At 41.1% G+C, this 16,049-nt stretch overlaps 1 protein-coding gene and 1 long non-coding RNA gene across 4 annotated transcripts in view; one reads left to right on the top strand and one right to left on the bottom strand.

Annotated features, from left to right (window-relative positions):
* The window catches only part of LOC140614005 (inhibitor of carbonic anhydrase-like), a 56,340-nt gene that overhangs the window by 14,388 nt on the left and 25,903 nt on the right, over positions 1 to 16,049 (top strand). The window contains exons 1-4 of one of the 3 annotated variants that reach the window (XM_072792694.1): positions 2,731 to 2,879; positions 10,731 to 10,903; positions 14,513 to 14,621; positions 15,530 to 15,691. In XM_072792694.1, the coding sequence (XP_072648795.1) occupies positions 2,834 to 2,879; positions 10,731 to 10,903; positions 14,513 to 14,621; positions 15,530 to 15,691 (490 nt within the window). In that variant the 5' untranslated portion in view covers positions 2,731 to 2,833. Of the gene's footprint in view, positions 1 to 2,730; positions 2,880 to 10,730; positions 10,904 to 14,512; positions 14,622 to 15,529; positions 15,692 to 16,049 lie in introns of those variants that run through there. The other 2 variants (XM_072792696.1, XM_072792695.1) reach the window with 2 other exon arrangements.
* LOC140614006 (uncharacterized) overlaps positions 1 to 16,049 on the bottom strand; it is a 34,571-nt gene that overhangs the window by 8,046 nt on the left and 10,476 nt on the right. The window contains exon 3 of the long non-coding RNA XR_012014911.1: positions 11,891 to 11,961. This is a non-coding gene — a long non-coding RNA (uncharacterized lncRNA). The remainder of the gene's footprint in view (positions 1 to 11,890; positions 11,962 to 16,049) is intronic.

Here is a 16,049-nt window from a genome sequence, read left to right as displayed (position 1 = left end):
ATTGGATTCAGAAATATTTAAAATTTCTGCTTACCAAAGACACCATTAAGAGAGTGAAAGGCAAGCCACAAAATGTGAGAAAATATTTGAAATACATCCAACAAAGTTCTCGTAGCTATAATATATAAAGAACTACTACAACTCAATAAAAAATAAGCAAACAATCCAATAGGAAAAAGGGCACATCACAAAAGAAGATATCTAATTTACCAATAAACATTAAGAAGTATTCAGCTTAAAAAAAAAAGTATTCAGCTTTATTAGTTATCAGGGTAATTAATATTAAAACAATATTAATAATGAACTTCATGTGCTTCAGAATAGCTAAAATTTAAATAAAATTTAAATTTATATTTCATCCCAAACTGAATATTAACAAGGATATGGGGCAACTGGCACTTTCATACACTGTTGGAAGTAGAAGGAGAGTGGAAGTTGTACAACCACCTCAAAAAATGCAGATATTAAAAGCAGAATATAGGTGTACCCTGTAATTCAGCAATTGCATCCTGTTTATATATCATTAGAAATGCATACACATGTTCACCAACAGACAGGTACAAGAATTGTTATGGCAGTTATTACTCCGTAATAGCCTTAAATTGGAAAAAAAAGAAAACAACAACCAAATTTCCGTCAGTACTCAATGATATATTCACCATTGAAATACCACAGAGCAATGAGAATTGTAATAAAGGCATGCCTCATTTTATTGCACCTTGCTTTATTGTATTTTGCAGATACTGTATGTCTTATTTTACAAACTGAATGTTTGTGACAACTCTATGTCAAAAAAGCCAATAGGTACTATTTTCTGCAACAGCATTTGCTTGCGATGGGTCTCTGTGTGTCATTTTGGCAATTCCCACAATATTTCAGACTTTTTCTTTATTGTCATATTTGTTACAGTCATCTAGGATCAGTGATTATGACTCACTAAAAGTTCAGGTGATGGCTGGCATTTTTTAGCAATAAAGTATTTTTAATTAAAGTATGTACATTTTTATAAACATAATGCTAGTGTACACTTTTTAAAAAGTTTTATTATTTATTCATGAGAGACACAGAGAGAGGGAGAGACAGGCAGAGGGAGATATAGGCACAGGGAGCCTGCTGTGGGACTTGATTCCAGGACCCTTGGATCATGACCTGAGCCAAAGGCAGACACTCAACCACTGAGTTACCCAGGTGCCCCAGTTTTATGTTCTTAAGGCCCAATTCTGAGGATGCTTTATTACACAAGCCTCGGTTCGTAGTTTGACTAATTGTATTGCCAGTCCCCAAACTTAATTCAAGGAAAGTCTATTTAAAATGTATTTAGTGCAAAAGACTTGAACCAATACTTTATACAAGAGGGCACCCAAATAGCCAATATGCTTATAAAAAGATGCTCAATCTCATTAATCATTAGAGAAACTCAAAATTACAGTGCAAAACCAGTAACATTCCCATTAAAATATTAAAAATGTGGAGCAACCAAAATCTCATACTCTTGGGAGTGTAAATTGGTTTCATTTTGGAAAACTGTTTGGCAGTATATATTAAAGTCAGACATACTTCTACTTTATGACCAAGCAATTACTCTTCCCAGAAATATCCTGCAGAAATGCGTACCTACATGTCTAAAAGACATGTGCTAGAATGTTCATTGCAGCACTCACTGGCTCTTTAGAAGAGCCCAAACAAGAAACTACAATTACCAACAGGAACGATTAAAGTACAGGATAATTTGCAGCACCAAGAACTCGTAAAGGACAGCTATACACCACATCATAGAGGAATCTCACGAATACAACCTTGAGTGAAAGAAGCCAGACACAAAATTGTATGTATTGTATGATTCCATCTCTATCACATTCAAAAATCCACCGAGTTCATCTTCGTTGTTAGAAGTCAAGGTAAAGTATATCTTTGTGGGGGGAGATGGGAGGCAAGTGGAAGGAGTCACCGGGGGGCCATCCCGGCCTTGTCAATGTTCTGTTCCATGATGTGGGTGCTGGTTATAAGGCTATGTTCACCTGGCGATAATTCATCAAGTTGTACACTTAGGGTGTGTGAAGTTTTAGGTATGTTTACTGTACTTAAACAAAAGTTGTTAAAACTTTAAATTTTCCCCAGGTGGAGCTCACAGACTTCAGAAGGACTGGGCTGCAGGCCGCAGGACCAAGCGGAAGCAGCCCTCTGGGGTTCAGCATTTCACCTGACTTTAAGCCTTCAGCAGAGGGTTATAGGAAACCCTGTCTTTTGGGCGGGGGTGGGGGTGGTGGGGTGGTGGGGGTGGTAGAGGGCTTCCGGGAGGGAGTCGGAGTGGGCAACCGAGGTGCTTTAGGGGGTAGAGTCTGAGGATCCCTGAAAACTGTGTGCAAAACATTGTGTGTACGTGCACACATGCTTTCTTGGGGGAAGAGTCCCCAAGTTTCACCCTGTAGACTGCCCCCCACCCCATTCCTCTGGAGTCTGTGATTTCCAAACATCTAAGCTGCTTGGGCTAGGTGAAGATCAGGGGACTTCTGTTCTAGGCGGTCATTCCCGCGGGCTCCCAGGTGGCTTCCGCTCCCACCTGTGGCCCCCCGACCCCGCATCCCGAGAGCAGAGGTGCAGCCGCGCAGCTCCCGGCGGGGCCTCAGGGGGCGGCCTCGGGCCGGCGGCAGCATAGCGCGCAGACTTGCCGCCCTGCAGCCGTGGAGGGCCCGGGAGAGCTCGGAGGTGTGGCAAGGGTGACCCGCCCAAAGGCTACCCCGTTAGTAGGCGGATCCGCCCCACCCACCCCCCCCCGGGCACGCAGAGCCTGCCTGGGCGCCGGGAGCTGTGTCAGTGTCCGGTGGCCGCCGCGATGATGAGGCTCCCCATCTGCGCCCTGCTGTGTGCGGGGACCCTGGGTGAGTGCGCACTGGGAGCCCGGTGGGGTCTTGCCCTTCAGGACCTGGACTGGGTGTCAGCGGAGGGTCGGCCGCAGCGGGACCCTGCACAGCCTGGGTCTAAGGGGTCCACAAGCAACCCAGCACCTGGCTGGTCCCAAAATGCTTCGGCTTGTGGTGTAGACAAGCACCTGACAAACTTCTGTAGCCTACAGCAGGGGGCCGGATCCAGCTTGCCCACCTGATGTTGTGCAGCTGGATGAGCGAAAGATGATTTTTACATCTCTAAATGGTTGAAAGGAAATAAAAAGAACGACTGTTTTGACACATGAAAATTACAGGAATTTAAAATGTCAGTATCCATAAATAAAATTTTATTGGAACACAGTCATGCTTATTCAGGTTAAGTATCGTCTGTGGTTGCTTTCCCACTTTGGGGACAGAACTGAGTCATTGCTACCGAGACCGCATAGCCCACAAAGCCAAAAATACTTATTAGCCCATTGCTGACAAGATTTATGACACTTGGCCTGGAAGCTACTGATCCTGTTCACAGCCAAGGAAACAGGATTAGAAGAGGGAAGGGGTTTTCCCCCAGGGCTCATGGCTCTGTGTTGGTATTAGGCGGGGGAGGGGCTTAATGTCAGGTATGCTTGACCTGTCTGGTATCTAAGGAGAAGAGTTTTTCCTGCTTGGAACTGTACAGCATCTCCCATCCTTATCATACAACAATGAGGAATGTATGGGAAACGTAATCATTCTAGAATAGGATCCCCCTGCCACCCAGTTCGGTGTGACTCTGGGCCATCCCTTGACCTCTCTGAACTGGTTTCCTCCTCGGTTGGGTAAGAATTGCTTTTTCATAACCAACACTGTGAAAGTAGAATGAGATAATGTACCTAATGACAGAGCTCTAGACACAGGTGAGTTATCACTGGTAAAAATCCTGCACATAAATGTAGGTGGCCCCTTCCTGTGTTGGGCAGGGGGAGCCAGGGTTCTTGGCTGGGTAAGGTAGGTAATGGTACACAGTTAATGAGCTCATGCACGTGGAAAACGCCGCAGGGGCACCTGGGTGGCTCAGTGGTTGAGCGTCTGCCTCTGGCTCAGGGAATGATCCTGGGGTCCTGGGATCGAGTCTCGTATCAGGCTCCCCTCTGGAAGCCTGCTTCTCCCTCTGCCTGTGTCTCTGCCTCTCTCTGTGTGTCTCTCATGAATAAATAAATAAAATCTTTAAAAAAAAACAAACAAACAAACCAACCGGCATGGTTCAACAGCTATCGGTTCTTGCCCTGGTTCTGTCTGGCCTCAGGATGTCTTAAATAACTTCTGGAGTGGTCAGGTGTCTTACCTGAGGAGAGGACTAACTTGGGAACATGAGAAGGACAGGCAGGAAGGGCAAGCTGTGCCATGGTGGGTCCTCCCAGGCCTATGCTGCCACATAGGGCCACAGAGTGAGCCCTACTGGGGCTGGGGAAGGCTGGGAACGTAGTGTACAGCCGCGTTCCAACTACAGCCACCAGCAAATCCAGAGTGAAGCCCCCTGCTTGCTCCCCGGTTCCTTCTGGATAGGATGCATGTTGTTTTTTCTTCCTCCATCTCCTCTCCTGGCAATGCCAGGCACTGCCCAGTAGCTCATTTCCCAATCGGCTCTGTATTTACAAACCAGAGACAAGAGCTGCCTGCCTCCCCCCATCTCCACTGCCCACAGTCCTTCCTACTGGGCACTGGATGTGGATCAGGCTAGAGTCTACGATGTGCTTTCTTCAAAAGTCAGTGTTTTCTTTTGACAAAACAAAAACTCTTCTGATGGCAAATGACAGAAATGCAACCAAAATAGTTTAAGATTAAGATCAAAAGAAGGGCGTTTCTCTGCCTGTGTCTCTGCCTCTCTCTCTCTCTCTCTCTCTCTCTCTGTGACTATCATGAATAAATAAATAAAATCTTTAAAAAAAAAAAAAAAAAAAAGAAGGGCGTTTGTCATTAGTAGACCTTGCAAGAGCCAAGGACCAAAGGTTCCCAGACAGCCTGTATGTCCACTTTGGCCTCCACCTCCTACCTCAGCCTCTCTGGAGCTTAAGAGATTTCTCCACACAGTGAGCATGTGACCACTACCAGGATCAATCTGAAAAATCCAGAGTGGGTGCTGATCACCCTTTCTTGAAATTGTCACATGGCTGGCATGGAGTGTTATTGAATTGGCCTAGTCTAGCTGGCTTGCAGTCTCTCTTTTTTAAAATAATTTTTACTGGAGTATAATTCACATATAATAAAACACACTCATTTTAAGTATACATGTGGTCTAGTGAATTTTGACAACTATACCTATCCATGTAACCACCACCACGATCAAGGTACAGAACATTTTCATCACTCCCAAACCGTCCTCTTTCCAGTCATTCCCACTTTCTGCCACTATAGGTAAGTTTTGCCATTTCAAAGAAATGGAATCATACAGTACACAGTCTGTTGTGTCTGGTCTCAGCACAATCGTTTAGAGACTCATTCACATTGTTGCATATATCAAAGTTCATTTTTTTTTTATTGATAAGCCGTGTTCCATTGTATGGTTTCACCATAGTTTGTTTACCTCTCCACTTGTTGACTGATTTTTAGCTTGTCTCCAGGTTGGGGATATTATGAATAAAGCTGCTGTGAACATTAGTGTACAAGTCTTTGGGTAGACATACATTTTCATTTCTTTCAGGCAAATTTCTAGGAGTAAAATTTTCTTAAACTAGTTAAGAAAATACCAAACTTTTTTGAGTAGTTGTACTGTTTTACATTCCTGCCAGCAATGTAGGAGAATTTCATTTCCTCCACATCCCACCCACACTTTGTATTGTTAGTCTTTTAACATTTAACCCTTTTAATAGGTATGTTATGGTATATAACTATGGTTTTGCTTTGCATTTCTTTGATGAACAATGATGTTGAGCATTTTTCTATGTTCTTACTGGTTACTCATATATCTTTTATGAATTATGTATTCAAATCTTGTCCCATTTTTAAATTGGGTTATTTGACTTATTATTGAATTTAAAAGCTCTTTATATATCCTGGATACAAGTCCTTGGTCACACAGATGTATTGCAATTATTTTTTTCCAAGTTTATGGCTTAGCTTTCCATTTTCTGAATGCTATCATCTGAAGAGCAAATGTTTTACATTTTGATCAAATTAACAAATTTAATTTTTTGATTTGTATGTTCTGTGTCCTCTCTAAAAATATGTTTGGCAACCCCCGAAGTTGCAATATTGTCTTTTGTTTTATTTTAGAAGTTTTATAGCTTCAGCTTTTGTGTTTTGGTCTATGCTACATTTGTAGTTATTGTGTATGGTTGAAGTAAAGGATGAGATTCATTTTTCTCACATGAATATCCGGTTATTCTAGGACTTGTTTTTGAAAAGGATATTCTTTCTCCGCTGAATTACCTTAGTAGCTTTGTTGGAAATCTACTGACCCTATAAATGTAGCTTAATTTCTAGACTCTGTTCTGTTTTATTAAGCTCTATGTCTCTCCTTGTACCAATATCACACTGTCTTGATTACAGCATCTTTATAATAAGCTGATTTCTTTGTTTTTTTTTTTTAAAGACTTTACTTATTTATTCACAAAAGACACAGAGAGAGAGGCTGAGACATAGGAAGAGGGAGAAGCAGGCATCCTGTGGTGAGCCTGATGCGGGACTCAATCCCAGGACCCTGGGATCACTCCCTGAGCCAAAGGCAGATGCTCAACTGAGCCACCCAGGGGTCCCTAAGCTGATTTCTTATAAATATAAATAAATATAAAATACCTGATTTCTAGGTAGAATAAGCCCTCCAACTCTATGATACTACTTCAGTGTTGATTTGGCCATTTAGATATTTTGTGTGTCCATATATGTTTTTGAATTGGCTTATTAATGACTATAAAAAGGGCATTTAGTCTTGAAATATTGTAGAGTTTGCATTAAATTATAGATCATTTTGAGAAGTGTTAACCTCAAAAACAAAACAAAACAAAACCCTGTCAATTATTTTACCAGCAAAAATGGGATTATTTGGGAATAGCAGAAAGTTACATTTCAGGACATGCAAGCTACAGCAAAACCATAGGCAAGACTAGAGAACAAAAGACAGGTAAATTTGTTTTTTTTAAAGAGAGAGAGAGAGAGAAAGGGAGAAGTTGGTTAAGGCTATAATAAACAAAAAGTCCGATGAAGTAAACTGGGAATTCTGAGTGTAGTGTGTTTTCATTGGCTGAGTTGTGACAGTCTCTCATTGGCTGGGCTGTTGCCTGGCAAGGAGAAAATTTCTTCCTCCTGCTGGGGTAGTAAAGTATAGGCTTCTTCCTGTTAGGAATTTAGGGTACCTCTCTTCCTACTGGGGTTTGCGATTGACAAGGAGTGTTAGTCAGGGTATGGGAACTGTCACTTCTAGCCTTCCTGCTTTTTTATTTTATTTTATTTTATTTTATTTTATTTTATTTTATTTTATTTTATTTTATTTTATTTTATTTTATTTTATTTTTTAAAAATTTTAGTCATTTATTTGAGGAGGGGAGAGTAGCAGAGGGATAGGGACAAGCAGACTCCCCACTGAGCGCAGATCCCTATGTGGGGATTGATCTCAGGACCACAAGATCATGACTTGAGCTGAAATCAAGAGTTGAATGCTTAACTAACTGAGCCACCCCTGCTATAATTTAAATGAGGTTTTCTTTACTCAGTTTCACAGAATTGGCAACACTCACAGGAGTGTTGAGTTTTGTAGTCTATGAGCACTCTGTATGTATTTATTTAGTCTTCTTTCATTCATCTTAGGAATATTTTGTAGTTTTTATTGTGCAAGTCTTATCAATAATTTGTTATATTTTGAGTGCCCAGGTGGCTCATCAGTTAAAGTATCTGACTCCTGATTTTGGGTCAGGTCATGATCTTAGGGTTGTGAGATCAGCCCCATTTTGGGCTCCACCCTGGGCATGGAGCCTACTTAAGATTCTCTCTCTCCCTCTTCCTCTGATCCTCCATGTGTCCCTCTCTCTAAAAAAATAAAAATAAAAACTAAAAATAATTTATTAAATTTATCCCCAGATGTTTCATATTTTTTGGATGCCATTGTAAGTAGTATTTAAAAATCTTTCATTTTACATTTTTTCTTTTTAGTATTATAGAAATTTAATTGATTTTAGTATATCAAGTCAAACCCTGTGAACTTTCTTTTTTTTTCCCCTGTGAACTTATTAAACTTATTTATTCTAGTGGCTTTTTTGTAGAGTCCTTAAAACTTTCTATATAGACAAACAGGTTATCTGTGAATAAAAAAAATTTTGTCTTCTTTTCCAATCTGTATCCCTTTTATTTCTCTTTTGCATCTTATTAAAATGGCTAAGACTATGTTAAACAGAAATAATGAAAGTATTATCTTTGCCTCTTTTACACTTAAAAAAGAAACTAGAAGGGCAGAAACTAGTTTTAATCATTTGGACATAAGCATGGTGGTGATTAAAAACATAGGCTTTTAAAAAGGCTTTCCCCAAAAGTGTATACCTTTGAAAAAGGAAAAAAAAAAAACTGTATGTAGTTGGATACAGTAGCTCTTTGTATAATTTAGCCTGCTTACAAAGCTATTTTCATTTATAGAGTTGTATTGTTTCTACTGCTATCAGTTATTTCTGAGCACAAAATGTTTCAGCAATCTAGATTAGCAAGCAGAGTAAACATGCTTTGAAAGGCTCAAAATGCAAATGTAAGCTAATTGACTCCAAACTATGTTGCACAAGGGCGCTTGGCCTCTATAGTTCCATTCCTAGCTTGCTCTCCCTTCCCTGGGTTGCTACTATCAAAGACTTTTTCAGATAGAGTTGAGGGGCTCCATGTGTCATTCTGTCTTTCATATGGAATTCTGTCAAAGGTAATTTGGCATCTCCTGTCCTCTTTCTTTTTTTTTTTTTTTTTTTTAAATTTTTATTTATTTATGATAGTCACAGAGAGAGAGAGAGAGAGACAGAGACACAGGCAGAGGGAGAAGCAGGCTCCATGCACCGGGAGCCCGATGTGGGATTCGATCCCGGGTCTCCAGGATCGTGCCCTGGGCCAAAGGCAGGCGCCAAACCGCTGCGCCACCCAGGGATCCCCTGTCCTCTTTCTTTTGATATTTCCTACTTACGGACAGTTAAAAGGCAGTACAGATTTTGGAGTCAAACAGACTTGGGTAGTTCAATACCCTGGACTTCATAAAAAATGAGGAGCTGCGGGATCCCTGGGTGGCGCAGCGGTTTGGCGCCTGCCCTTGGCCCAGGGCGCGATCCTGGAGACCCGGGATCGAATCCCACATCGGGCTCCCGGTGCATGGAGCCTGCTTCTCCCTCTGCCTGTGTCTCTGCCTCTCTCTCTCTCTCTCTCTGTGACTATCATGAAAAATAAATAAATAAATATTTTAAAAAAATGAGGAGCTGCTACTGTTGTAACTTTCATCTTCTAGATTTTATTTAAAATGACGTTTGGCTCAAATTAGTACTACAGGTTTGTAAAGAGCATTTTGCCTTTGTAATATTCTCTACACTTATTAATATAGCTTAAAATGCCAGTGAAATAAACATGCACTGATTTTAATGCTCCAGCAAATAGTACCATGTGAGGTCAGAGTACCCAATGTCAAAAGAAAGAGTAAATCAGTAGGCTCAAGATTCCTTCCCATAGGTTTCTTTTTTCTTTTTCTTTTCTTTTTTTTTAATAATTTTTAAAAAATTTTTATTTACTTATGATAGTCACAGAGAGAGAGAGGCAGAGACATAGGCAGAGGGAGAAGCAGGCTTCATGCACCGGGAGCCCGATGTGGGTGGGATTCAATCCCAGGTCTCCAGAATCGCGCCCTGGGCCAAAGGCAGGCGCCAAACCGCTGCGCCACCCAGGGATCCCTTCTTTTTCTTTTCTGAGGTGATGTTCACTAACGTCTGATCAGTTACTTAAAAGTGTACAATGCAGTGGCATCTAATATACTCACAGTGTTTTGCGACTATTATCTCTAATTCCAAAATAGTTTCATCACCCCCAAAGAAAAACCTGTTCCCATTAAGCAGTCAGTACCCATTCTCCTGTCTTCCAGTCCCTGGAAACCACCAGTTTGTTTTCTGTCTCTATATATTTTTTTTTTTACCTATTTTACATATTTCATGTAAGATGAATCATATAATGTGTGGCTTTTTATATTTGGCTTCTTTCACTTGACATATTTTTGGGGTTCATCAATGTGGAGCATATAGAAGGATTTCATTCTTTTTATGGCAGAATAATATTCCATGGAATGGATATACCGTATTTTGTTTATCCATTCATCCATTGAGGTTCTTTTGGTTTTTTTTCTGCTTTTGACCATTGGCAACAGTGCTGCTATGAATATTTGTGTATGTGTATTTGAGTACCCTTTTCCAATTCTTTGGGATATATACTGAGGAGTGGGATTTCTGGGTTATATAATTCTATGTTTGACTTTTGGGAGATGCTTTTTTTTCTCCAAGAGGAAAGGCACAATCAGAGAAATGGGATCTGAGAATTCATGTGAGCCATGCAGCCAACCCAATTTTTCTCTATCCCACTCAGCCAACCCTTTACCTGTCTTTATTTTTATTTTTATTTAAGATTTTTAATTTATTCATGAGAGACAACGACAGAGACAGAGACATAGGCAGAGGAAGAAGCAGGCTCCACGCAGGGAACCTGACGTGGGCCTCGGTCCCGGGTCTCCAGGATCACTCCCTGGGCTGAAGGTGGTGCTAAACCACTGAGCCACCCAGGCTGCCCACCTTTACCTGTCTTTAAACTCTTCTTTCAGCAGAGAAAGATGAGAACTGTGTTTTCTTCATACCTCTGGCCTCTGTCCCCTAGGGCTGTGTCTGGCTGTTCCTGGGAAAACTGTGAGGTGGTGCACTATCTCAAATCATGAGGCCAGGAAGTGCTCCAGTTTCAGTGACAATATGAAAAGAGTCCTTCCAGAGGATGGTCCTCATGTCACCTGTGTGAAGAGAACTTCTCACCTTGAGTGCATCAAGGCCATTACGGTAAGTTACAGCTGCCTACAGGAGAGTGGAAGAAAATTCATACTTCTTTTCTCTGTGCTTGTTATTATCTATTGCTTCAGAAGAGTTTTCTTCCTGCGGGAACTAGACTATGCTTTATAGGAGAAAGAAGTAAGCTGAAGACGTGAAAGTACAGGGACTATGTGTAGAAAACAATACAAGTGCTCAACATTCACTAATAGTAAGACAATAATAGTAATGAAACAACTAATAGAGAAGGATTCAGTGAAGATGCCTGCAGTAAAGCAAGGCCAGAATTGCACTGGAAGAGAAATCCATAAACAGCCAGAAATAAACAAGAAGTACTGTATTTTAGTACAATAAGTGATGATGATACAATAAGTATCACCATTATTACTTAAATTTGTTTTTAGAATTTCCCAGGAAAGATATAAGATACAAATGCCTATGAGATAGAAAGAAACAAAATATCAATATTTACAGTTGATTGCATGCCTGGAAAGTACAGTGGGATCAAGAAAAATACTACTATAATTCATTATTAATGAATAAATTAGTTTGGCAAAAGAAACATATCACAATGTCATTTTCATATTTAACGGTCATTAGCTGGGAAGTACACTAAAATTGTGACACATGTTCATTTAAAATAATAAACTATAATTCTAGTATACTATAATATATTCTACTATAATATAATAAAAAAACATTCCAGGAAAAACAATCATATGAGAGATGTGCAAGATTGTTATAATACAAAAGTCTAGGACAAATGAGCAATATTTATTAATAAATTAAAACATGCCATATTCCTACATGGGAAGACTAAATATCATATACTTGCATATTTTCCCAAAGTTAGTAAGTTTAACATAATTTTCATCTAAATATAATCTCTTAAAAAGAATCAATTAAATAATTATAAAATCCTAAGAAGTAGCACATGGATGAGAATATAAATAGTATTATAAAAAGAAAATCAGCAGTAAAGGAGTGGCTGAGACCTACCTGAAAGTATAAAATATTAAAATAGCAGTGTTACAAAGACCAGCGTCTTTGTAGGTGTAGATGTAAGAGACCTGGAAGAGAACAAAATCCACACACATTAACAGCTTTCTTTATATACATCCACCTATCTAGTTGTCTACGTGCTATGATACAGATGCCAACTATGATCAGTATCCAACATTAGGGCACTAGGGCCCTAGGTTTACTAAGTTTAGGTAAGATATGTGTAGATTTACATAGATTTGTATGATAAGGCAAACTTTCTAAATAAATGGCTGAGAAAAGATTTTTTTTTTTTTGAGAAAAGATTCTTTAACTAGACAATTGGGTAGCTATTTAGCAAAAAAAAAAAAAAAAAAAAAAAAAAATCAAATGAAATGTTTAATTCATTCACCAAAACAAGATCTCAGTTTGACTGAATTTGACTAATACAGATTAGACATAACAATATAAATCATAGAGGTAGATAACCTTGGAAATGTAAAAATTATAAATCTCTGACAAAATTTTTTTAAAGCCTTAAGCATATGAAAATATATTCACACCAAGTGTGACAAAACAGCATAATATAAAAACTAGATAAAGATATCATTTAAATTTATAAGAAATGCTTGGGATGCCTGGGTGGCTCAGTTAGTTAAGCTTCTGCCATCAGCTCAGGTCGTGATTACAGGGTCCTGGGATTGAGCCCTGCGTTGGGCTCTCTGCTTAGCAGGGAGCCTGTTTCTCCCTCTCCCTCTGCCTGCCACTCCCCCTGCTTGGGCTCCTCTCTCTTTCTGTGTATGTCAAGTAAATAAATAAAATCTTAAAAAAAAAACAAGATGTATGAGAAATATTTAAAAAATAATAAGCTATGAACAAACCACTCACAGAAAAGAATTTATAACTAATAAATGATATAAACAAAGGAAAAAATATTCATCCTTTTTGATAATCAAATGCAAATAAATGCAAATAAAGCCACTTAAAAAATATTTTATTTATTTATTCATGAGAGACACAGAGAGAGAGAAAGAGGTAGAGACACAGGCAGAGGGAGAAGCAAGCTCCATGCAGGGAGCTCGATGTGGGAGGTTTCCAGGATCACACCCTAGGCTGAAGGCAGGCGCCAAACCGCTGAGCCACCTGGGCTGCCCAATAAGGCCATTTCTTAAAGTAACAGTTTATACCTAGAAATGTAATAACATTTTTTAAATGATAGCATTTCTTGCTGGTAGGTTTCTGTGACATTAGGATGCATTGCTATTGGCATTATAAATGATAAATTTTGTGTCATTTCTGGAAAATAATTTGGAAATGCTCAATTGGCGTCATAAGCATTCACACAAACTTTTATTTATTTATTTTTCTCTAATCCATTTACGAGTGAGGGGAATGATTTGTCACAAGAATTTGACCCTGTGCAATCGTGGGAGCAGGTTAAATAGTCTCTATGACACTACTGTCTTTGCACCTGCTCTTGGAGCTTAAGGAAGAGGCAGCCAAGAAAGGAAGGTGTATGTAAAGCGAGGGAAGAGCAAGAACAATCTGGAACCATAGTCACAACCTGGAGCCCATGGCTACGAACTGAAACCTATGTCTATAATTGCTTCTGACCTTGACGGTGTTCACTAGGCCCAGTGGCCTTCTTGTCCTTTTACCTTTATACTAAATTCCTCCTTTTCTCAAGTTAAGTTGGGTTCTGATACATACAATCAGCACAGTGTTAATTATATACAACACCTGTATATATAAATATATGAGTATGTATGTAAGGAAGACAGGATGGGGAAAAAGGAAGAAAATATATAGAAATGCAATAATAAATTCAGATAAAGTTGGGGCCCCTTGGTGGCTCAGTGGTTGAGGTTCTGCCCTTGGCCCAGGTCATGATCCCGGGGTCCTGGGATCAGACCCCAAGTAAGGCTACCCGGAGGGAGCCTGCTTCTCCCTCTGCCTATGTCTCTGCCTCTCCCTGTGTGTCTCTCATGAATAAATAAGTAAAATCTCTAAAAGAATAATAAATACATAAATTCAGATAAAGTCAAGTTACTTCAAACGTTAAGTAATCAATGAATTTAAAAAATGATTTCCATGATGCGTTGAGAAATGATCCAATCTCATTTCTGAGAAAAGGCTGTGAAGTTGCTGCCTCTCACAAGAAGGAAGGAATGCTGGGCTGACAGATACTTAACAGGGAATCCAGATCTGTGAGTGCAAACCATGACTTACAGATAGAAATTCACAATTTCTGTCACAATTACGACAATTCACTCACTTATCCAGCAAACATTTATTGAACATCTACCTGTAGTAGGAAAACACACACACACACACACACACACACACACACACACACACCCATCTTGGTGGAGCTTACATTCCAAAGGGGAGACCATGGAATAAACAACAAAAGTTTGTCAGGTAGTTGATAAGGGCTAAGGAAAAAACAAAGAGGAGTCTAGCATTTATGCATGAGGTGGGAGTTCTAAGATGTGGTTGGAGAGAGCCTCACTGAGGTGACATTTGAGTGGATGCTAGGGAGGGAAGGAGGTCTGACCCATGCAAGTATCTATGGGTCAAACATCCCTGCAGAGGGCTGAGTTGGGAGCTCCATTCACGGTCTGGTCTCTTTTCTTTCAGGCAAACGAAGCAGATGCTGTGACCGTTGAAGCAGGTTTGGTGTTTGAGGCGGGCCTGCCCCCCTTCAACCTGAAGCCCATCGTGGCCGAATTCCATGGGTCAAAAAACAGTGCGTTCTCCCCGGGGCCCCAGGTCTCTGGTTTGACACTGCAGCCATGGGGGGAAGGCGGGGTCTCTGTCAACATTACACCTGAAGAGAATTGCCCGAGCTCTTTGGATTGAAGGAGGCTGTCATCTACACTGACCCACAAGGCCTGGAATGTGGATTCTCCCTGGAAAGCCATGAGCTGTGTGCATCCCGATGGAAGTACCCTTGGTACTGCTGGATGAGAGGGGGCAGTGCTGTCTGGGGTTCATCGCCTACCCAGTGGGATGACACCCCTGGGAGGCCTGCCTCTGGAGACACACAGACCTGGACAGCCTCTCCCCTGTGCTGAGTCCCCTGCAGGTGCTACAGAGCAGGAGTCTGTGAATGCTGTGATGAGAGGTTTGGGGGGAGTCGGAGAATAAGGCTTTGCCTCCTCTCCATTTTTATCCATTAGTGTCACCACTGTGTGCATGAGACCTGCCCACCTCAATCAGACTCCAACTTGCGGGGCTCTGGCAAGATCCTGGGGTCCCCCTGCACCCTTCCTCTAAGATCTTCACCCTTGTGTCTGGGCTGCAGACAGAGAAGCAGAGAAGGGAGAAAAGCCAACAGTAACATAACAATGACTGGCAGCTGAAGATCTCCCCGAGCAAGCCCTGCAGGCCCTGTAGTAACTGGTGGCCCCCAGCGCCATGTCTCCACTGGCTTAGAGGCGCTGACAGAAAGGCACCAGTGTTCATTGCCTTGAAAAGGGACTGTCCCCGCTCCTGCTAATCAAAGGCTTTTTCTTTTTCTTTTCTATCTGTTCACCGGGGGATGGTACAGATCCTAGGATCCCCTAAAGCTGCCCATTGCACACACTCTGCAAGATGAGTTAGTGACCACGTGGTACCTTTCTTTAGCCCTTCTTTCTTTCTGCTTCTTTGCAGATCCACAAACCCTTCATTATGCTGTGGCCGTGGTGAAGAAGGACAGCAACATCCAGCTGAAAGGGCTCCAAGGCAAGAAGTCCTGTCACCCGGGCCTAGGATGGTCTGCTGGGTGGAACATCCCCATTAGGATATTTTTTCCTTCTGTCTCTGTTGAAGAAGGTAAGCTGGCTAAGGCCGGGTGCCCTCAGGCAGGACTCCTACTCCAGTCGCCCACGTGGATTGTACTGGGGCCATACAATCACTGTATAAGGTACACCAGTTTCACAAACAGCAAGATGGGGTGAGGATACCCTGAGTAAAATGTCATCAGCTGGGGTTGCTGCAGCAACCCTTGGGAACTGACAGCTGAATCTTCTCTCAGCAAAGGTGCCTTGGTCTCTAAGCTCCCCACCACCACATACTTGTTGTAATCCCAGCAATTTGGCTCAACAAGGGCCAGGTTGAGGCTCGTGAGAAAGGGGCACTTCCTTCTGGCTTCTCAGGAAGGCTCACTAGAGATTATAGGCACCAGAAGGCA

This window comes from Canis lupus, chromosome 22 (genome assembly GCF_048164855.1).
Source record: "Canis lupus baileyi chromosome 22, mCanLup2.hap1, whole genome shotgun sequence".
Taxonomy (NCBI): Eukaryota; Metazoa; Chordata; class Mammalia; order Carnivora; family Canidae; genus Canis; species Canis lupus.
This window is presented reverse-complemented; position numbering and strand designations above follow the sequence as displayed.